Source organism: Corvus kubaryi, unplaced genomic scaffold (genome assembly GCF_017639235.1).
Source record: "Corvus kubaryi isolate FWS band 111438036 unplaced genomic scaffold, C.kubaryi_AGA036_p1.0 split3-73, whole genome shotgun sequence".
In the NCBI taxonomy this organism is placed as follows: Eukaryota; Metazoa; Chordata; class Aves; order Passeriformes; family Corvidae; genus Corvus; species Corvus kubaryi.
In genome coordinates this window covers 43,823,015-43,846,333 of record NW_024582091.1, presented here as the reverse complement: position 1 = coordinate 43,846,333, position 23,319 = coordinate 43,823,015, and the positions used below count along the sequence as shown (strand labels likewise).

Sequence of the window (23,319 nt, the reverse complement as noted above, 5' to 3'; positions counted from 1 at the left end):
TCAATACTGCAAGAAACTTTGTTGCACTGCTTTCATCTCTGGGTGCCTTCAGATTGCAAGGATGTTGAGCAAAAAACTGCCCCTTTTCCAGCATAAATCCCATCCATTAATCATATTAGCAGCCCTTACATATTGGGGTTTTATTCAGTGAATTTTTTCACTGCACAGATATTAGGACATTGTTTAAAGGTATGAATGAATTGTTTACAATAATTAAATTTAATGATTCCTACAAGCTGCTAGCTGCAGTCAATAATTTACAAACATATTCAGACACTAAGATCTCCCTGACTTGATAGCTTTAGCCCACTGTTCTGCCCCTTAACTACAACAATCTTACCTCGAGCAGGGCTGGATTAAAGCACATTGACATCTCCTGCCAAAAATGCCAGCATATGGGATTATGGGATTACATATCGGCCTAACCTCTAATTAAAGAAATGAAGTCACTTGTGGTTACTTAAAATACAGAGCCAAAACTGTGGAGCACGTACAAGCTAAACGAAAAAAATAAATACTTGCTTGGGTCTGAAAACCGTCGGGAAGAGCAATACTTTCCATGGGACGGGCTCCCTTCCTGTCCTGCTGGGATGCTGGGGCAGGGGTGTGGGCATCTACACCCGGGCACCAGCAGCCCGAGACCTGTGTGCCAGGGCAGGCGCTTGCCACGCGTGCCCGTGGGACTGAGGACACGGGAAGGGCTCCCGGGGCAGCCGCCTCTCAGTGCCGGCCTTCAGGGGGTGCGGGGCACGGCCGGGGCCCCGCCGCTCTGCGCAGGGACACAGAGCTGTTCCCGACCCGGCCACTCGGCACCGGGCCGGCCCGTGAGCGGAGCGAAGCCTGCGGGACGGGATGGGCAACCTCCTGCCCGAGGGGAAAGGAATAAGGAAGGAAGAACTGCCATCCCGGCTCCCGAAATTCCCGTGGGTGAGTCACGGCGGGCGGGGAGGCCGCGGGGCTGCCCGGCGGCGGCGCCCCCTGGCGGCGGCAGGGCCGCGGCGGTTGTCACAGGCCGGAAAGTCCCTGCGCTCTGCCGGTGGAAATCCCCGCTGGGGTTTTTTGTGTTGTGTTTTCAGTCTCTCGCTCTCTCTTTTTTTTTTTTTTTTTTTTTCACCCGGGCGCTTAAACAGAAAGGGAAAAAAAACAAGAGGCTGGGCTCAGCCCTTCATTCCGCAGCGGCGGCAGCAGCAGCAGCAGCAGCTCCGGCGGGGAGAGAAGGGAAGGAAGGAGCCCCGGCACGGTGGGGGTTGATGGATCCCGAGCGCGGCTGCGCCCCATCGCCCCAGCCTCGCTGCTGAGCAGGAGTCACGGCAGGATCGGCCGGAGGAGGAGCCCGCCGCGGAGAGGTGAGCGCCGCTCTGGGCAGGGCACGGCGGAGCCCCGGGCGCGTTTGCAGGAGGCCGCCTCGGGGGACCAGGCGGGTCTGGCGGCGGGGCTCGGCCGTGCCCCGTGTGCCGGCTCCGGCTGGCGCTGGCCGCCGCCGGCCGGGCGGTGACGCTGTGCCCGCTGCTGCCGGCCCGGCCCGGCCCCGGGGCTCCACGGGCGCCGCGACGCGGAGGCAGAGGCAGAGCGGGCGCGGTGCGGTGCGGCCGGGCTTGCTCCGAGCGCCGGCGGCCGCGGGGAAGTCCGCCCTGGGGCTTCGGGTCCTTCTCCTGGGAAGCTGGCGGGCCGTATTGTGTCCTTTCCACCTTGCATACCCAGCCTCCAGCAGAGCAGTAGGTCAGGGAACGAAGAACGCGGAACACTTACTGTGGGTAAACCAGTCCTGTGGGATTTAAAAGACCCTCGGTCCTCATCTTCTGATTTGGTGAAGAGTAATACTATGTTTTGGGTTGTACCGAGCAAAGACCCAGGCAGAAAAAATCTATGGGGGCTTAAAAGGTATTAAGCATATTTATTTTAGGAGTTTTAGCACTTTATGGAGAAGTTTATTAATTGCCGTTTTCTCAAATAGAGGACAGAAAATTAAAATAACTTTATGAAACCATTGGCAGATCTCAGAACATTATTCAGCTTTCCCGAGCCCAGCATCCTCAGTATTACACGTTTGGAAAGGATGCTGTCTCTAATTATTGTTTACAGCTGTTCCTTTCTGGGAATTCCTAGTCATTACTTGTCAGAACGTTAAAGTAGCATAACACACAACAAAGCACAGTAGACTGTAAAATAATAACTGTAGGTCGGTTTTCTACTTTTAAATCTCCAACTTAAATGGCTATTGAGTTCTGTTTGTTTCATCCCATTGATTTTGAAAATAAGGGTTGCTTGGCTTTTGCCTTGATTGACATTTATGACTCTAAATAGCATAGGCAGTAATTTCCACATGTGGAGGGGGAAAAATGTCTGTAGAACATAGTATCGAATGATGTTGTTTCAGTGAGTACTTCTGTAAACTCAGTACTTTTTGTTACTTAAAGCTGGAAATAACCATTTCAAGGGTCCGTGCCGGTAGTGCTTAGTCATGTGATTAGTCTTTATTTGTGTAAAAAATCCCATTGACTCAATGTTTCTACTAACATAAGTAAGGAATTCAGTATTTTGGTCATCTCAGAGCAAAGTAGAGCTGTGGTTATTATATAGATTAGTAAGGGGTTGTTTATATTTCCTTTTGAGAATCATTCATACATTTAAATACAGGATTACGTAAATAGCATGTGTTAAAACTATACTGGCGAAGAGAGTGGATGAGAAAATGTGTTATTTTCATTTTAAGGCTGTATGCTGGTGGGGGAATGATAAGAACATGCCATCTCTATTACCTAAAGGAAAGCTTTTCCATATGTGCAAGATGTCACAGCCCTGTGTTGTAGGGTGTGTGAATGACATTGCCCTAAAGTAGAACTTTGTAGCATCGCCTGTTTCATCTGCCTCTGTTCAGGGCTTTTCAGGATGTCCACTGTACGTCTCCATCAGCTGGTTCTCAGAGAGGTTATAGAGGTCAGCTCTTGGCACCTGGAGTTTGAGGTCCCCTTTCACCCTGAGAGGGTCTTTTCCAAAGCTTTGGCTGGGCATTTGGAGGTGGATGTTGCCAATGGAAGTGTCTGGGTAAAGAGGAGTAAGGAGATGTTTCCCTGTGGGGAAGGAGGTGCTGAAGTCCTTCTGTGCAAGAGGGGTTTTCTGCCTCCATAGACCTGGGAATGCCTTCCCAGTCACTCTGTCAGACTGGAGTTCTTCTTCCTCTCCCTGTGCCTCCTGACTCCTATCTGCATGAGAAAACTTCCTAATAGTTGCATAAACAATTTTTGGTTGTTTCTTGTTTCCCTGTACTTGATGTCCGTAGATTGATACACGTGTGTGGCTTGATACTTGTCCCTAGACACATAATCACAATGGTGGGTTCTCCTAATGTGACTAGCTATACTCGAAACATGTTCAGCATGCATACTTTTATTTGTCTTGATACAAACTTTGCTTTGTTTTTAAACAAAGCAGGAATGTTTGTGGACAGTGTGGAGAGCCCCTCCACGTAAAAACAGGTTATTGTTGTTTGTACTGTAGCGCACGGGAGTTCTGAGGGATGTTGTACCTACATTGGCTCTAACTAGCCACAAAGTAAGTGTGCTCTGAATAAGTATTTCATAGAGTGTAGAGGGTTTGAGGTTATGGGTTTCTTTTTATGTTCTTCCTGCTGCACCCCATGAGGCCAGAGTTACTGAAAAAGGGATGCAGGGCAGTAAACATTACATGTCCTACTGTGGAAAGATATTGGGGGTTTTGAGCCAAGTGGAAATGCTTTTTCAGCTCTGTTGGCTTACCACTGAGTAATAGTGGCACTGCAGTCTGCACCCCCACACATGGCACAAGCACCTCTGTGCTGTAGCTCTACCACTCACAAAATACAAAGAGCCTCAAGAAAAGTAGCCTAAGTCTGTTCCTTGAGTGGCAAATTCCTCATCTACCGTATCTGGCCACTGTAAGTATGGGACTGATACTAGAACAGCTTGCAATTCTTTGGGCTCTTTCTGTACTCTACTGACCATCACTTCTCAGAATGTCTGGGCTGTGGAAATCTGAATGGTCACTATCTGCTTTCTTTTGGCATGTTATCAAAGCAAGAGCTTGAAATGTGCTGAAATTCAGCAAGTGCATATGGGATTATGCTGTGCAATTATCAATTAGTTACGTTTCCAGGATAATTTTCCCTTCCCTTGATCTTGCCTTCTCTTATCTTTATTTTGATTTAAATGCGCTTTCTTTTGAATGATGATGCAGTTTCCTTACTTATGAATAAATCCTCTTTAATATCACAGTCAATTATATCAGCAAATGAGTGGGATAAGATGATCACTGCCTATATCTGAGTAATGCAGAAAAGTTAGTGAATATGAGCTTTAAACAAACATTATTTATGAAAGGCTCAGTTGGACTGCATCCACTCTGTGCTCGTTTTAGGCAAAACTGCATCCAGAATCCAGCCCCTGAAAGTGTCTTCTCAGTCTCTGCAGAAGTGATAGCACTGTGGTAGAGGGACACTAACATGGCAATAAAAGGATCCTCTTTCATTTCAGATGTCTTCTAGAAACATGGCTGGCCAACACATCCTTCCTCAAGCTTTGTATCAGAGCAATATGCTGAAGGCTATGAAGATCAGAGAGAGGACACCTGAGGATCTAGTCAAACCTCCCGGTGGAATAATTCATCACTTCAGGACTATGCACAGATATACCATAGAAATGTTCAGAATGTGCCAGTTTTGTCCACAGTTTCGGGAAACGCTTCAGAAGTCCCTGACTGACCAGGCTACCCAGACTTCACTGGAGCGCCAGAGGAAGCTCAACTGGTGCAGGGAAGTTCGGAGACTTGTTCCTTTGAAGACTAATGGTAAGTTATGAGCAGGTCTTTGCACTCACAGTAAAATGGGTTCTACGAATGTAGGTAACATTATTAATAGCATCTGAGTTCACATTACTGAAACAGAAGCACATGGCTTTAAAAATGTGCTGCCTTTTAATCTTAGTTTTGTAAATTAAAATTCTTTCCATGTGAGGTACTGCCCTGAGGCTGTAGCAGACCCCTGCCCATACCACAGTATGTGAATACCGTAGAAATTTCACAGATATTTTAATAATGTTGGTAAGCTGTGGCACTTCAGAGTCAAGAAAAAGGCAGGGAAACTTGATTTGGAACCCACCGCCTTCCCACGAATCTGACTGCTACATGTCGGCAGCCTCGTCGGAAGCACCAAACATCCTTTAATGCCAGGCAAGAGGAGCCTTCAGATGCTTTGAGTGACAGGGATGCATTCCCATGTATATTTAGCAGAAGCTAATATCCTTCCAGTAACCCCTGCTGGCAGGCAGGGTTTGCTTGCTGATCCAACTTTAAGAACAGTGACAGCAATAGCACTCAGAACATGGAGCCTCTGGGAACCTGATGCTGCTGTCCCTGGGGTTAGCACCCCACACTAGGGCTGCTCCCTCATCCTCAGCTACCTGCTGGGGTTTGCCAGCTCTCACCTTCTCTCAGGGCCCACCAGTAGCCCCCATGGGTGTGACTGACACCCATCTTTGTGCAACACAAAGTTTGCAGTGCCCTTTTCTTTCAACAGTCAGTGCTGGTTTCAGGACTTGGCTTTTGGGTTACTTTGTGTGTGTATTGCATCAAGTGCTACAAAGGAAAAGGTGCAGAAGTAGCGCCAAGATTTCCTGAACGGGTTGCATTTGTCCACAGTCCTGAGCAGGAAACCTTGGCACATGACTGTAAGAGTCACCGGGCATTTCACATTCAGTGGAGGAAAGATTCGGTAATGGCTATGACTTACAGTCACGCAGCTGCAAACTTGGACCCAGGATTCCTTACAGCACAGGTTGTCCCTAACCAGGAAGAATAGACTGGGACGGTGAGGACTTCAAGAAGATGGAAAATACATATTCTTTGCTCAAGGAGCAGATCACAGCAGTTACAGAAACACTGGGTGTGGTGGACCTGCAGCCTTGTTGAAGTCCATGTTGTGTTCTATGGTTGCTTCTTTTCATATCTGCTTCTATACTTATCTTCCTAGTCCACATTGTTCCCTTTCCAAGTTCTGCCATATTTCTCAGTCTGATTGTACACAGCTGTGTTATACAGAAGCCTTAAAAATAGGTAGATGTCACTGTGCAACCTAAAGCCTGATCCCGATGTGCGTCTGTAACTGTTGTAGAGGCATTGACCTTTTGGTGGGCTTTTTGGGCTGCCTCTGCATTGGTGTAAAATTCTCATGACTGCAGTTGGGGTGTGCACAGACGTTGCAGAATCTTGAGCTTTGGAAGGACTGGAGTTGCAGCTAGGGCAGACAGCACTTTGCAGATGCTGGGAAGGTAACATCACTCCAAGTGTTGCATCTTAAAAACTTCACTCTAACAGATTTTCTAGAAAAATGGACAATGTGCACAATTTTTGCCTGGGGCAAAGAGTAACAGTTTTAGAATCCCCCCCTCTCTTGTCAATAGAAATCCTGCAGGGATTAAGGCTGCCTGGACAGACCCTTGTGGTGACCACGTTACATTCAGTAACACTGACCTCTTTCTTTGTCTCATGACCATCGGCAAGTGTTACAGGTGGGAGTAGCATGGACTTGGATCCCGCCTGTGAGCAGGCACACCAGTATACGAGATGCTGAAATATTAGGGTAGATTGAGGGAAAGCAAAGCAAGGACTCGGTTTGTGGTCTCCCCATACACTGTGCCGACGAAGAACTTGGCTTCAGTTCAGTGCTTTGGGGTCATTAAGTGCATGAGTAGGAGTGTCTTTGGAAACCTGTGGGTTATGCAAAGTAGTTGCATTGAAGGACCTTTGCAGGAGAAGGAAGGTAGGTTGGACAGTAGGAGAGGATCTCTGAAAGAAGTGCAGAAGCCTGGAGAAGCCCTGTATTATTCCAGAAAGTAACTTTTTTTTTCCTCCCATGTGGCATAAAAAATATTTCTTTAAGCATTTAGCTGCTTAACCTATAGATGTGGGAGGAATATGTTAATTCTTTCAGTCAACAGTGGGCTTTCTTCAGAAAATTCTGGGGTTTTTCTGATCAAGGTTGTAGTTGTTGAAAACAGAGTAAGTATCTCCTACAGGATCTTTTGATGTACATTTTACCTAATATGTTTGTGAATCTGTGGAGTGGTGGGGTTTTCTTAATTAAAAAAAGCTGTTTTGAATCACCACATATTTCTTTGCAGAAATCTGAGAATGGAGGATAGAAGGAAAGCGGTAGGAGGTACAAAAATCGAAACTGTTTGGGTTTTTTTCCTTCTTTTAAATTTAAAAATTCCAGCATCTTTTGGCTGTAGAGATTTCACTTGTATAATGAATTGGCAGTCATTCCAGCTCCCCCAGCCACACCCCCTGGGAAAGTCCGAGGGAGGCTACGCTGCACCCCGCAGAACAAAAAGTACAACTGTTGCTCAATTGCTAGTCAAACGGTGTGGGGGAATTCCAAGTGCTGTGTAAGGAATTTTGGGCAGTGCTTCTCAATAAAGAACCGAAAGTGAGCTCTCAGAGAGAGAAAAAATTTAATCTTATCTTTGCTCTAGATTTTGCAAAGGGAAAATTTTAATGGGATTAATATGTCATCTTTCTTGGTCAGAAGGAAACCCAGTCAGTTTTTCTGTCGTCTTTGTTGCTCCCTGATATTTGAGCTCAAGTAAGCAGTCTGCAGAATTGAAGTAAGCTTTGCAAGACAGCATTCAGAAACCAGAAGGCAGTTGCAGGAACCTGATATCCACCAATCCCATAACAATTTATGAAGCATTGAGTAGATTTCAAATTATATCTTACTCAGGAACTGGGGTCTATTGTAGGCTTTTCTCTGCAGTTTCACAGAATAAGTAGCAAAAGTGTTCACAATGGTGTAATTGAACTCATAATGTGTGTGGCAAACTGGGTTTAATTCTTTTGTGGGAGTTCTTTGGGTGGGTTTGTTTGGGTTTTTTTTCACATGAGAAAAAATCTAGTAGCTTTACCAGGGTTGATGTCTTCTATTCCAAAAAAATTGCTGTGGTTTCTTAACATTGGGTGAATCTGTTTACCACTGTAGTAAACATCAGACCTAGTTTTGCATCTGAGGATATGACAATAATGATTCTTTATGTCTCCCTTTCAGGGGAGACATCCCCTTTTGAAGAAGATGGCTAGAGATAGAATTCGAAACCCAGATATAGATATATTTTTTGTCAAACCTTTTAATTAAGTTAGTTATCTCCTCTGAGTCTCAGTTTCTCTGAAACTGAAGAATATCACAATCCTTCCTACATGGAAAGAGGAATTTTTCAATGCAAGGAGATTGCGTAAATGAAAATGGAATCACTGTCTTTCATTTACTTAGTTCTAATTTTGGATTCTGAAAAACAGCCCTCTAAGTAATACACGTAAACACCCAACACACTATCATTTCTGAGAGGAAGGCCAGAGGTGTTCCTATGATTGCTTTACATAAATCGCCTGCCACTCCCTTTCTGTCTCCTTTTTTATTACAATTCCTCCATCAAGAACAGCCAAGTGCCAAGCAGTGCTCATCAGGGGATGTGAGGCTTGGTGTTACTGTAATATTTTCTTAATGGCTTTCATTATTTCAACCCCATGCCATTTGGTGTATATTTGTATAAACACCAACGAGGGAGATTTACATCTTCTTTTGTAATTTTATGACTTCGTTGTGTTTAAGAAGCTATTTCAGCTGTGTTTGACATTTGTAGTTGACCCAAAAATTTAGTGTGTGATACCAGTCAAAGTTAAGTAAGATAGGTAAGGGGCATTGCTGAATGACAGCTTAACTTGGACTGGTACAGAGACAAAACCAGTAGGGAGGGGAGTTTTTTCTTTCTGTCTCTGAACAGAGACCATAACTCTGGTCTCCTTCTATACAACCCTTCTCTCTGAGGCTTAGAGAGAAGTGCACAGGGAATATGCATATGTGCAGTGTAATTCTATGTCCCACAGGTTTGTGGTGTTTTATTTAAGTAGCCATTTGAAAATAATGCACTCTTTCTTTTGTTGCAGGTGATGGAAATTGCCTTATGCATGCAGCATCGCAGTACATGTGGGGCATTGAAGATATCGACCTTGTCTTAAGAAAAACATTGTTTAGTGCTCTCAGGGAGATTGACACACGGAACTTCAAGCTCCGCTGGCAGCGGGAGGCTGTTAAATCCCAGGAGTTTGTAGAAACGGGACTCCATTATGACACCCGGGTAAGGCAGCCTGAGGGAATGGTGCTGTTTTCTGAGTGCTCACCAGTGTTGCCTTGCTGATTCTGTTTGCTTTTGGGCTTCACGGATTCCATCATTAATGGAGAGCAGAAATAGTCTTCCTTTGGAGGAAATGGGAAAATGCAGTTATTTGAGCACTGCTGTACTGCAGCTGATTCCTGACCTCCATGTCTTTGAACCATTGGTGACAACTGTTTCTTTCCTCAGAACTGGGAGGAGGAGTGGGAATACCTCATTGAAATGACCTCCCCAGAAATATCTGGGGCTCGAAACAGGCTTCCTTATAATGCACTGGAAGAAATCCACATCTTCATCCTTGCTAACATCCTCAGAAGGCCCGTCATTGTCCTTGCAGGTGAGTTGCCTGGCTGGTCATCCCACTGCGTTACTCTTGTCCTGTGTTAGTAGTCTTAGTCAACAACTGTTGTTTTCAGGTAGATGCATTTCAGAACACAGTGTTTTCAGCAATTATTCTAAAACCCCCAGCATATGTTTTCTCTTGCCTGTAGCACATATTATTTGTGTTTTCTTTTTCTTTTTTATGCAGATAAAGTGGTTAGAAGCTTAGAGTCAGGTTCCAGTTTTGCTCCTTTGAATGTTGGTGGTGTTTACTTGCCTCTCCTGTGGCCAGCTGAAGAATGCTACAGATACCCAATTGTGCTTGGCTATGACAACATGCATTTTACACCACTGGTGACTCTAAAGGACAGCGGGCCAGGTATTTTTCAAGTACCTTGTTTGGTATTTATGTTCCTTCTTCAAAACCATTGTGCTGATAAAGCATTTAAAATATAATCTGGTTTAGATTTCCATTTATAAAGTTAAATAAATGTAAAAGATGAATTTGAAATACATTCTTAAAATGTGAGCAGAAACAGCTTTGTCTGTGGATCTGAATAGAAACTAAATGTTACCTTCAAGGTATTGATGGAAAGTAGAGTGCAACTCACCTGCTTGCAGGCTGGAATTAGTCAAAGGATAGCCTCTGCTTTATTGTGTTCTGGCCTCCTTTCCAGATCACATCATAAGAGAAGAAGCTTTGAAGGATGCAGTCTCACAGCAGGGTACCACTGCCTGGCAGGAATAACAAAATATATGCTTTACCATTTTTAATGCATCACTTCTGAGTGGCCAGCAGTTCTCTAGTTTCAGGTTACAGCATCATCCCACAGAAAGGCATAACAAACAAAGATCCACAGTGCTGCTCACATAGAGAAGATAGTTGCTGTGGGGACATTAAAACTACTGTGGCATGGAGCTAACTTTGTGATGTAGGTGTGTCTGCGACCTCCCCCATGGTACCATATAGAAACTGATTGCCCAGCTGTTCTCCTCTCTCTCAAAAATTTAGTGGTGATATCTCCATGTGTTGCATTTTATGGTTATTCCTGACTAGTTGGTTATGTGTGTGTGTGTGTATATATATGTGTGCATGTGTATGTGTTAATCCATCTTGTTTCTCCACAGAAATCCGGGCTGTCCCTCTGGTCACCAGTGAACAAGGCAGATTTGAGGATTTGAATGTGCACTTTCTGACAGATGCAGAAGAGAGGGAGAAAGAGCAGCTGCTAAAAGACTACTTGATAGTGATGGAAATTCCAGTGCAAGGCTGGGATCATGGTACAACTCATCTAATTAATGCTGCAAAGTGAGTGTCATTCCTGTTTCCTCAAAGTTATATTTTTTACCAAAGTGGGACAAGCTGGGCAGCCCAGTGTCTTCTTTTGGTCTTTCCTTCCTTTGAGGTGACCCATGTGTTTACTACCTGAAATATGAAACATTGGCATTACCGTTGATATGTTTTGAAATAGTATGAGCTGAGGCCTGTCTCAAATTTAAAGGCAAAAATGTGGTCAGACTTAGCAAACTGAAACTAGCATTTTAAAAGAAAAAATCCATTTGATCAGTTTCACTGAGTTTTGGATTACACAGGAGGGTGGTTGAAAAGTAGTTAAATGCAGGAACTAGTTAGCCCAAGCTCTTGTGCTTTGTGCAAGGGCACATTGCATAATGGGCAGTTGGTGTAGTTTTGACTGCCCTGGGGAAAGTACTTGGCAGTATGGTCTTAGCACAGATGCCTCAACACCCTAGGCTGTTCCGTGTGGCAGTAGGCAGGAAGCTGTGGCCAGTGAAGGAACCGGTGTCTCTGCTCATCCCCCTGATGGTTGAGCATCAGTAACACACAGGGAGCAGCTGGCAAGACACATCAGCTTCTCATATTTAATGGACACTGGCAGCGATGTCCAGCCAGTCCCCTCACAACTGAGGGAGGAAAGTAACTCCCTGTATCCTCAGTCTTTGATTCCACTACCACATGGAAAGGAATCTTTATGCTGTTGACTGGTTCTGGTTTAGGGGCCTTGAAAATTGAAGTCCTCCTACCAAAAGGATACACGCACACATAAAGGGTAGCACTTGAGCTTCCCTAGTCCCACTGCCTGGATGTGTTCCGGAGTATTACCAGAAATGTTAGCTCCTCATCTTTTCCCTGCAGCTGGAGGCAGAGTAAGGATGGTGTGATGGATGGTAGCATTGCACGCACCACACTGAAACCCCCCACTTTGTTTGAAGAATTCTGCTGGTAGATACAGACACAGCAGGGCAGAAGCAGGAGCAGATTTTGTGATAAACTGTATCATGGAATGCTGAGCCCACTGTAGGAAGGGCTTGTTCTTAGTATGGACTAGTGAAGAAAAGCATCTTCTACTCTAACCTCTCTTCAGTTCAGCACTGGTCCTCAGAGAAATTCACCATTTGGGGGACTTTCTGCTTCTGAGAGGTTACCCATATTCTTTGTGCAAACAGCTCTTAGACAGAAAACCCTCACCTAGCAAAGCCTTTTAAGAATACTTCTGTTTAGCATTGTTTCGGGACATTTATTTCAGATGTGAAAGTCTCCATCACTGAACACCTGCTTTTAAAATTATTTCCATTTACAGCAACAGTGTAACATCCCAGATCTTCTGTCTGAGTAATATGGATGTGCACTAAATCTACATTTCCTTCCCACATTGCTTGTATTTGCTTCCACCCCCACCATCTGGTCTTTTCAACCACTGATGCAATCTTCCTTTTTTGGCTGTCAGGTTAGATGAAGGCAACCTACCCAAAGAAATAAACCTCGTGGAAGATTACTTTCAGCTGGTACAGCATGAGTACAAGAAGTGGCAGGAGAATGCTGAACCCACTAGAAGAGAGATGTGTTCCAGGAATAGACAGGAACTGTCACTTTCCCAGCTCTCGCTCTTACAGATGAAATGTGAAACGCCGAATTGCCCTTTCTACATGTCTGTGAACACCCAGCCCTACTGCCACGAATGCTTTGAGCAGAGGTCCCAAGCAAACAAAGGAAGAAAGCAGACCTCCAAAGCAGCACCTGAGAAGCTGAAGGCACCTGGGTCAGGCTTGCCCCGTGGGGATATTTGTGAACCTGGGGGATGGACATCTGAAGGACCTGTAACAGAGCCTCGCTCTGCACCTCCAACCGCTCCGAGCCTTTTCCTGTACAGTGAAACCACAGCCATGAAGTGCAGGACCCCAGACTGCCCCTTTACATTGAATGTGCAACACAATGGGCTGTGTGAACGCTGCTACAACTCCAGACAGCTTGGTCCCTGCAACAACTTGGATGACCAGAGACACTTAGACTATGCCACATGCAAAATGTGCTGTCAGAAGGCCAAGAGGACCTTCAATGGTATATGCAGCACTTGCTTCAAAAGGTCTACAGAGCAGTCCCCAAATGACAGTCCCGCTTTCCTGCCCACCTGCCACCAGAGATCAACATCAGACCCGTCCCAGATCTCACAGATCCTCCACCAGCACTCCTGTTATCAGGCTCCCAACAGCCATGGCAAGGAGCCCCCACAACCAGCACAGCCTCCTGAGGAGAACAGGGGAGGCAACCTCTGTAGGAAACCTGGTTGCAAGTTTTTTGGGACATCACAAAATGAGGGTTTTTGCACGCTGTGTTTCTTTGAGTACCGGGAAAACCATGGTAAGTAGAGATAGAGTGAGCTTTGACAAACTTTGGCTGCAGATCAACCTCCTTGAACTGTGAAATTCTGTGTGCACTGGCTGATACAAAGGCAGGGGGTGATGAAAACAGTGTGAGGAGAAGGTGATTTTCTGTCTGTTGTTATCCTATTATTATGGTTTAACAACAGCCAGCAACCAAACCCCACACACTCACTCTCCCACCAGCAGGCTCAGGTAGAGAATCAGAAGAGTTAAAGCTGGAGAACTCATGGGTTGAGATAAAGAGAGTTTAATAGGAAAAGCAAAAACTGCACATGCAAGCAAAGCCAAACAAAGAATTAATTCACTGCTTGCCATGGGCAGGCAGGTGTTCAGGCTGTGTTTCCTCCTGGCCTCCCATGCACCCCTGCCAGCGGGGCACTATGAAAAGCAGAAAAGGCCTTGGCTCTGTCTAAGCCCTGCTCAGCAATAACAAAAACATCTCGATATTATCACCCTGTGCTCAGCACAAATCCAAAACAGAGCCCCATACCAGCCACTGTGAAGAAAATTAACTCTACCCCAGCCAAAACCATGAAGGAGCACATGGCAGCAGTGTGAGAAATCTGTGAAATCTCTCGTAAAACTTCCTTTCAGCTTTGATGGAAGCAAAACTAACTCAAAAGGGGGTGGGTTTTGATACCTCCCCAGCATCCACTGCAATTATGGTTTGGTATGAATTTTCTTCACAGCTAGACAAGTTGTAGAGGTCAGTGAAGGAAATGCTGTAAATGTATGGAAGGTACTGAAAACCCATTATGTTAGCAAGGCGTTTAAGAACCTTTGAAGAATTTGAAGATCCGTATCTGTTCTGGATGTAACAGGTATAATGCTCTGGAATAACCACTGTAGTTGCCTTGATAAGCAGAGCAAGTAGCAGTTGACTGTGGATAATTAGCTGATATTTTGGAGTAATTTAGGCCTGTATTGTTATACTCTGCCTTGAAGTCTTCCTTGGTAATACCATGCATGTGCATGCACATGTGTTTAAAGACTGACCTTCAAAAAGGCAATAATCTGTGAATAAATCACAGCATGAAATCTTCATCTTTCATGCTGCTGCCCTCTTTCACAGGTAAAGAGCCCTTAGGTATAGAGCCTGAAAGGCATAAGTAAGAGAGAATTATTACTTATCTCTTCAGACTGTTTTATTGCTGGTAAATTTGCCGATACAAGTAAAGAAACATGGAATAGGTTGGGTTGGAAGGGACCTTTAAAGATCATCTAATTCAACCCCTCTGCCATTGGCAGGGACATCTTTCACAACAATGAGCTTTCCACATGAATTCAGATTAGGGAACTTCTATGCCAGCTTGCAAGAACTTATTTTCCAGCATTGCTCACAATGAAATTTTTTTTCCTTCTGATTGTGGAATATATAAGATTGCTTCATGAGACTAAAAAGTATAATTCACTTTTTCCTATTAAGCTCTGTACCACTTCAATAATCTGATGTGACTGAAATGGGGGAGGCTGAAATGGGTAGGTCACAGATGACAGTCAAAATGAAGTCAAAGATGAAATTTTTCTCAATTTCAGTGAGATCCAGGTTTCCCACTTAGGGCAAGTTTTTCCCAAATCATCTGTTTCAACAACTTCTTATATGAAAGTCAGGCTGCATTAGCACCCTTATTTACATAACATGAAGAATGATGTACCAAGTGGGGGGTGTCTCAGAGATGTCAAAAACCCACGCTTGAGGCTAGTTGATCTTTTTAATTTATTTTCATTTTTAAGGTGGGGAACTTTTTATAGTTGCTGTGGGCCATCAAATCTCTTGGGCACATTCGAACTCCTCCTGTTCATACTTTGCATTACAGACAGTGTTCTGCTACGCCAGCAGAGGAGATCTCAGAGGAAGTCTTCGGCAGCAGACGAGACAGGGAGCTCCGCTGCCGGCTTCCGTAACACTGTGTCCTGCCAGCGGCGCGACTGCGGCACCCTGGGCAGCACAATGCTTGAGGGGTACTGCCAGAACTGCTTCATTATAGCCCAGAACCAGCGATTCCAAGAAGCCAGAAGGACAGAACAGCAGCTGGTGAGACAGCCAGAAGTAAGTGTGAACTTCTCAAAATCTTCCTCTTGTTTAGCGCTGCATGTTTTTCTCTTGTGTGAGCAACTTGGGATGCATACTAGAAAATCCTCGACTGCATCCTAGCTATCATGGAAAGACAACCATAGAGCATGATTTTTTCTGCTGCAATTGAGCAGTGCTCCTAAAAAGTCATTCTCACTTTAGGGTTGTCAGTGACCGTGCTCAGTTTTACCTCAGCTGGGATTTTGCCAGCAATTTTAGTGGAAGCAATTGGACCTACAATTGGGTTGTTTTGTTGATTGGGGAGGATTTTCATTCTTACCCTTAGAGCTGTGCAACTGCATCATGGGGTTCAAGTTGAATTTTTGATTGAGTCCATTACAGACTGTCTTTGTTCCAGATGGAGGTATTTTATGTGGTTTGTTTTGGTCCTTTTAGAATTGAGGGTTGCCAAAGATAAAAAACCCAACATTTTTTCCTAAGAAATGACAGAATTTGTGGTTTTCTTTGGTAAAACTCGACTTGGCTCTTGGCATTGCACTTTGTAGAAGCGCCTGCAAGCAATCCCCAAGTGATTACCTATACAAACCATGAGTAGAGTAAAAAGGGAATGAAAAGCCATTTGTGCTGCCAGCACAGTGACTGACAATGTGTTTTATTATTTTTCAAGAGAACAGGGCAGCACAGAGATGTGCAGCGAGCAGCACTGAGTACCCAGAAGAGACAATGTGGTGTGGCTTCGTGTAGAAACAACCTGGCCTGCAGAAGTGATGACCTGTGCCCGGAGTGCCGGCGCCTCAGTCAGCTCCCACCGTCGGGGAGTGCCAGGGAGCCAGCGGCACAGGAGCCTCCCAAGCAGCGCTGCCGAGCCCCTGCCTGTGATCACTATGGCAATGCCAAGTGCAACGGCTACTGCAATGAATGCTACCAGTTCAAACAGATCTATGGCTAGTAGGGAACAAGAAAGCGATGCCAGCTACTTCCTTCACTGAAATGGTGCTATGTCCAAAACACTTAACAGTCCTGGGAGTGGGAGAGCGGGGGGAAACATAAGCTGTCTGCTCAGATCATGTTTATTCCCAAGAATGGGAATAAATTTCTACTTCCTCTAAACACTGCATACAAGGACTGCTGAGAAGGTCACATTGCCTTCTGCACAGAGCTCTCATTCATGACTAAGGTCTTACAATGCCATATTTAATTCTTGGACTTCCCAGGAGGGAAGTATGAAGCATTTGAATCCAAAGAACTTCCCAATTCTGCCTCTTTCTCAATACCTCCCCTCTCCCAGGCAAGGACCCATGCCTACTGTCAGAGGTGCTGGACCTTTTTGTGTCTGCATACATCAGTCAGGGGCAAGTCCTTCCTGGATGGGATTACCCAGGACAGACTGATGCAACTTCCAGCTGACATCCAAAGAAACATGGTTTGGGTTGCCCGTGTCCTTGCTGTTCTTACAGAGCTCGCCAGGGCGGGAGCTCCCGCAGGCATTTAGGGTGATAGCAGCAAGCGGTCTGTGTTTGCAGAGCCCTCAGCAAACCACAGCCAGAAACAAGACCAGCACTGGTCTGCTCCTTTAACAAGCTTAACCTAATCAGCATTTAGAACCTTTCCCAAATCCCGAGACAGCTGGAAAGACAGAAGTTACAGAAGAAATGCATATGATGGCAAAAATGCATCCTGCCATTTCCCACTTCTGTGGAAGGAATTATCTCCAACAGACAAAGAAAAACCCCAAATCCCTTTGTGTTCAGTTCTGAAACAAGAGTGACTCTTCCCTCTCTTGCACTGCAACTGTCAGGAGGAGTATGTGTGTGCTGTTCATATCCTCCCTCCCGTTTCTGTCACGCTCTCTGTCATCCTTAATGTGATTCTGTTATCATGCAAACAGCTTGGAGCTCAGTAACATGAGTTCCTCAGGGTTGAGATTTTACTCCTGGAGTTTATGCTTCCACTTCTCAATCTGCAATTTTTCTTTAGGAACTTCAGCTTTACCACTGTGCCTGGTACCTGCTTCTCTCTTCTCCTTTCACACCTTTTAAGTTTTTAGCACCTGTTTTGCTGCTATGATTTTGGATACCTCTTCTAACTTGCTTCTCAAGTTTAGAATCTTTTTCTAGTTACTAAAAAAAACAGTTTCTAAAAAGAAAAAAAATTAAGTAACTCATGACGTATTTCTGTTAAATTTTATATATTTTGTGAACCTTAATGTGAACGTATGTTTTATTAAAATATTTATATTATTTGAAACAATGCAATTTGAAATTTGCACAGCTAGTTTTTTTTTAACATATATTTACCCTAGTGTTGGAAGTTACAAACTTAAATGTATAATTGAAAAACTTTCTGTGGTATAAAGAAATAAATTATTGAAGGACTGAATTTGTTATTTTTATATCTGCGCAAGAGAGCACGGTTGAGGATGGGACACCCCCTGAAGGAAGCCTTCCTGTTCAGCAGTACCATTCAGCATGTTACTGACTGCTCCTTGGTGCAGATGATGTAGCCAAGTGCCTGGAAGAGGTGATAACTTGCTGTGAGTGGGTGTTCTCTCAGGAAGAGCTCTTGGCTCTGTTGAAGGACCTGGGTGTGAGGAGCTGGCTCCTGTGGGTGCAGACTATTTTCATCCCCAGAAGAATGAGTGTGGGAGAGTATGCATGGTGCAGGAGCAGACTGCAACGAAACCTAACCTACACTGACTTGATTTAGCTTTCTTTGTTCATCCATCCCTTATTTCAGGAATTCCCAGTGAGTGGTGCTTGAGTGCTACCCTGGGAGGTGGTGATGGCAGCACATGATCCCAGCCTCCACCCAGCTGTGTGTGCAGCCCCAAAGGCACAGGCCAGGCCTACAACCTTCCCTCTGTCAGGGACAGCAGGGAAGCCTTGGCATCAGAGTTGCTCAGTAGCTCGTGAAGAGCAAGTTGCCAGCTGCTGTTCCAAGAACTACATGAAAGCAGTGTTTTCTTCTTATCCCAAGCTCAGCTTAACCAAGCCTCACTGCCAGAGGATTTCTGCACTGTAACTCCTGTACTGGCACTCGGGTGTTTCAGACCTCTGCCTAGACAGGCATACATACAAACACTTGCCATACTGTACGCTATCATGGCTTTTCGGTGTTGCTCATGACATGAAAGAAAAATATGAATCAAGGCTGCAAACATCCCTGTGCAGTCGAGGACCCTTTCCCAAGAGGCTGTCCTCTCAGCTCAGTTGCTGTCTGTCCTGGTTAACTCTTTAATCCATAGCCCAGCTCCCTTTGCACTCACAGAGCTTCCCTCTCCTTTCAGAGCGTACAACCTAGAAGTCAGCCTACTCCCCCCAGAGCAGAGCCTGCTGGACCTATCAATGCCATCTCTACAGCACATTCCTCTTACACAAAATCTGACTCTGTTGACCAGTACCCACCTTCTCCCTTCTTTACAACTCATGCAACTCACATGCCCCTGCGATTCATTGAACTTTGCACCAGGCAGACACCTCAGTGGTGAAAGAGCAGGGAAAGATAGGGAGGGATGTCTGCAGCCAGGCAGCAGGAAATGGAGGCAGCTCATGGCATCCACTCTCAGCAGCCACCAGTCCCTGCTCACTGAAAAGAACCTCCATCATGACACCCTGAGTGTCAAGAGGCTGATTTACTCCATTTGCTGTTAATTGCAACTTCTGCAGAGAGGAAGGATTTCAGATCGAATGCCCCACATCCCACTGATTTTTCTCTGCTCTTTTCTGGGCCCATTACTCATAACCCTTGTGTCACATGAGGCTGGTCTCATTCTGAAGCTCCGATGTAAATGAGTGCCCAGCCTGTCTCTTGTGAGTTGCTTGTGTGGGAACATTAAAGCTAGTGGGGCCTTTCTTTTTTTTTTTAAATACTCTGGTATTTCCCTTATGTCCTTAGGGGATTTTGACCCTCTTGATGCTTTCTGCTCTTTGCCCAGACAACTCTTCAAGTTCATATATTTTTTCCTTCCTGTTCTGCAAGAGAGAACTTTTATTTGGAGTGTCCCTTTTTGTGACCACTTCACTTAGAAAAGAAGGCTCTTTTCTAAGACACATATCTTCGATAGCCAGAGTTTTTTTTCTTAGCAGAAAGGCAAAACTAGTAGAGAATCATACAATTGTTAAGACTGGAAAAAATCTCCAAGATCACTGACTTCCACTGTTAACCTAACACTTGATGTGCTCACCACTAAACCATATCCCCAGGTGCCACATCCAAACCTTTTCTGAACACTTCCAGGGATGGGGACTCAAACATTTTCCTGGGCAGCCTGTTCCAATGCCTGATAATCATTTCAGTGAGGGAATTTTTCCTATTACCTAATCTAAAACTCGCCTGGTGCAATTTGAGGCCATTTCCTCTTGTCCTGTCACTTTCACCTGGGAGAAGAGACTGATTCTCACCTGGATACAACCTCCTTTCATGTGGTTGTAGAGCGTGATAAGGTCTCTCCTGAACCTCCTTTTCTCCAGGCTAAACAATCCCAATATGAAACAAATGGCTTAATGACTACTTGTATTGTACTGGAATTCCTTGTAATATAGTGCAGGAAGGGATTGCTGTGCAGGCTTACACATTCATTTTATTTGGGGAAGGGATACCTTTAGATGAATATAAGGTGATCTGAATATTATCTATGTTTCTGGATTTCTCAGGGATATAACTACTCAATTCATAGATAACATGATACAGAGAAGAAGAAAGCACTTAGTACATTTTCAGTGTAGGGAGTACATAGGTTTATCTTTTGGTATTTCAGTGCTCTGCCTGGCAAGTCTTTGGCATGATCTGAAATACTAGGCCACTTAACAGGTTTGGGATCACAAAACAGCATGTACTGTGTTAGATCAAAACACGTAACACTGAGCTACTGACCTAATTGCGTATCCTGGGAGCCTTAGGCGGGACTCAGTATGGTCAGCAGTTTGCTGGTAAAGCAACAACGGAGGGTCCCTGCTGTTACAGCCTCAGTTGCGGGCTGTGATGTTATTTCTGCATTAACACAGAAGGGAAAGGCAGCATATTGATGGCCTGTGAGCCATTTGCCCATCTTTTCCTCCTGCACTTGTTCAGCCCCATCCCCACCCCTCACAGCACTCGCCCTCACTCAGCGGAGTGGAAGAAAAGAGTTACCTGGAGACAGAGGGAGCCTGCAGCCTGCAGTGCTGCTTCTTCACTGCAGACAAACCCACAGGAGAACTATCCTTCTCCAAGGCAGTAGCTGAAAAATGGTTATTGAAGTAAGGATGTCTGGTTTGATGAGCCTTTTGTGAATTGCTTGCCGTGCAACTTGGTGTACAGATTCCAGCTGACCCACTGATGGCCTGGAGCAAGTAGCAATGCAATAAATGGAAATGAAAAACGTTGGGCTGAATGATTGTAAATGTAGGAGTGGCTTCATGTCTACTTTTTATGTGCTTGATTGAATCACAAGTGATAGCCGTTTTGCCAGCTTTCATCCTGATGTCCCTGCAGTTGCTACAGACTGTTGTAATCTATACACCCCATTCCTCAAAGGTATCTGAAGTCATATAAACCATACTTATCTGGCAGCTATGGCCTTTACACTGACAGTGATAGGCATAGGAGAAAGAGCAGTTCAGTGATTAGGATAAACACACAGAAACAGGCCCCCATCATGAGACCAAAGCTTTTGGGATATGCTAAGGTGTCTTTCCCACCTGGGACTGGGATATTGGACTCTAAGCTCCTCTTCTGAACAGGCACGGCAGGGGCTTCTGAGCAGCTATGTCAAGAGGGAAGTCAACCTAGTGAACAAAAATTATGAACTTACCTGCTCGTCTCTAGCTGTGTTTAGGAGACAATGAGTAAGCAGGGATATCTGGTAGAACCAAGACCTGGCAGTTCATATGTCCAGGTTGATGCTTTGTTTGAGAGTCTTGCTGAGACTCTGGCAGCAGTAAGGCCTCTGCAGTGTGGGAACTGGGACACAGACTCACCACAGATACCCTCAGTAACTGGAGATTTTACTGACAGAGGGGATGAAGGACTTCTGGGGCTGAAGGCAGTATTTGAGAAGATTCATGGAGACTTCACTAGTGTTTAGATGTTGAATATGTGGTTTGGGTATAAATCTCAAAAACAATCATTCTGAGCATAATTTTGTGCACATGAGTTCATCATGCACATTTGTTCAGGTGACAGGCACAGGGGAGCACTGGCTGCATAATTTTGTCCTGCATACTTGAATAGGAGACTATAGTGTAATACATATATCACTGAAATAGAAAACCACAACACAGAACAGTTATAATTTCAGATCACATTGAACTGCAAAGGCACCTTAAAATCTGGAGTTAAAAGTACATTGGAGTGCTCCATTTGTCAGGTCCCACATCTGACATGCAGAAAAGCAAACCTGTCACTGATGGGAGTGGATTCAATGGACTAAACTAAACTTGTTCAGTCATTCCTGTGCTGATCCTTTCTCCCACATCAGTGATAAATACTCATAGTATCAACCCTTGCCTGGTTCAGAATCATTATCCTAGCTGCATAGTAAGAAAGACAAGTGGTATAATTGAGCTGCTATTTCATTAACTCCCCTTTCCTTGACCATCCATGGTAATTTTGGAGAAGGCTGCCTCCAGCTCTCAGGTGGGTTATTCATCTACATGTTCAATGCAGTAGGATACCCTTATATGTGCCTCACAGCCCAGTCCTGCACCTACACAAATGTTACCACTTCTCAAGCTATGGTCAAGCCAGCTCAACGAGTCTGCCCAGGTTCCAGCAGCTGCCTGCTGCTGATGTCTCGTCAGAGCCATGGCTGTCCACCCACTGCCTCCCAGGCAGCCCAGCACCCTTGCCAAGAGCTCTTGCAGCCCTTTTCCACCAAACAGCTGCTGTAGATAACCTGGTCAGCCCCATGTGATTACACCTCCATTTGTCAAGGTGAAGGTCAATTGAAAAAAAGCCTCTGTGTATATATACGTGTATCATACTAAAAAAACCCCAATTGTACCATCCATCAAAGAGAAATCTGTAATAGGAACAGGTAATTTTGCTTGGGAGTTTTATGATGATTTCTTTTTGTACTAGTCTTAATTTTCAAAAAAATTCCCTCTGTCTAATATTGAAAGACAGTCTACGGCATGCTATCCAGACTGCCCCCTCCTGCAGCCTCACTAAAGTGGATGTTACGAACGCAAACTCTCCTCCCTCCCACCACCCCAATCTCTGACAGCAATGATTCTTTTTGTTATTGGTTTGGCTGGTTTTTTTCCCCACAATTTTTTTTTTTCTGGGTTAAGCTGTAGTACACATAAGTGGTGTTGGGCAGGAATTGAGATTTCCCCTGGTGAATTACCGGGCAAGGGGGATCTTAGGTTTTGTTCTCTGTTTGTGGCTCATTGTCAAGGGATTCATATGAGCTCATAGAAATGCATATCATGAGTTAGTCCAGTTCCCAGCCAGTACTGTTTTTTAAAAGAGCCACTACTGGGTGTCATGTCACAAGAAGGAGTCAAAATCCCCTTCTCATTTACAATGTAAAGCAAAGCCAGTGAGCTGGGGATCTGCTAAGAGGAGCACGACCCTGTGTGGTGCTTTGTGCTTTGAAAAGAATGCTTTTCCTACTGACCTCTGTCAGATATGCTGCTGAGCACTGTGGGACAGAATTTGGTTACGGCATGAAGTATGGCATAGCATGAGATTGTCTGGTCAGAAATCCCACATGCTAACATTATTTTTTGAGGGATTCATTTAATTTCCTGTTGCCTGACACTGGTGACAGAAGAGTGTAAACTGCAGTGACACTGGATAAACATCTTGCTGCAAACTCCAGTAACATTTATATTCATGTAAAGCTGTAATAATTCAATTTTCTCCTGCAACTTTACTCCAGATATTCTGTTGGGGATTTGGCCGGCTATCATATAAAAATAGTCTCTTACTCCCTTTTATATGTTCTGGAGTGAAAAGATGCACTCTCACTTACTCACACCTTCACAATGGGGAGGAGAATCAGAAAAAAAAGTAAAACTCATGGGTTGAGATAAGAACAGTTTAATAACTGAAACAAAGTGAAATATACTACCGTTACTACTACTAACAACAACAACAAAA

The 23,319-nt window shown here is 44.7% G+C and overlaps 1 protein-coding gene across 2 annotated transcripts; it reads left to right on the top strand.

The window, feature by feature from the left end:
• The first annotated feature begins 849 nt into the window (after positions 1 to 849).
• On the top strand, positions 850 to 17,613 carry TNFAIP3 (TNF alpha induced protein 3). 2 transcript variants are annotated; one of them, XM_042016920.1, is made up of 10 exons: positions 850 to 927; positions 1,131 to 1,346; positions 4,509 to 4,821; positions 8,971 to 9,161; positions 9,387 to 9,534; positions 9,727 to 9,897; positions 10,647 to 10,827; positions 12,266 to 13,176; positions 15,017 to 15,249; positions 15,902 to 17,613. In XM_042016920.1, exons 3-10 carry the CDS (start codon positions 4,509 to 4,511, stop codon positions 16,181 to 16,183), a joined length of 2,430 nt encoding a protein of 809 aa, XP_041872854.1. In that variant the 5' UTR covers positions 850 to 927; positions 1,131 to 1,346; the 3' UTR covers positions 16,184 to 17,613. The 2 variants fall into 2 exon arrangements, with proteins under 2 accessions (XP_041872854.1, XP_041872855.1); XM_042016921.1 differs by lacking the exons at positions 850 to 927; positions 1,131 to 1,346 and adding an exon at positions 1,600 to 1,719.
• Positions 17,614 to 23,319: the final 5,706 nt, after the last annotated feature.

Excerpts from the sequence above, each read along its gene's own strand:
- TNFAIP3 (XM_042016920.1), top strand. The coding sequence starts at position 4,509 with ATGTCTTCTAGAAACATGGCTGGCCAACACATCCTTCCTCAAGCTTTG. Across the intron at positions 9,162-9,386 it reads GACTCCATTATGACACCCGG|AACTGGGAGGAGGAGTGGGA; the intron begins GTAAGGCAGCCT and ends TTCTTTCCTCAG. Across the intron at positions 9,898-10,646 it reads TCTAAAGGACAGCGGGCCAG|AAATCCGGGCTGTCCCTCTG; the intron begins GTATTTTTCAAG and ends GTTTCTCCACAG.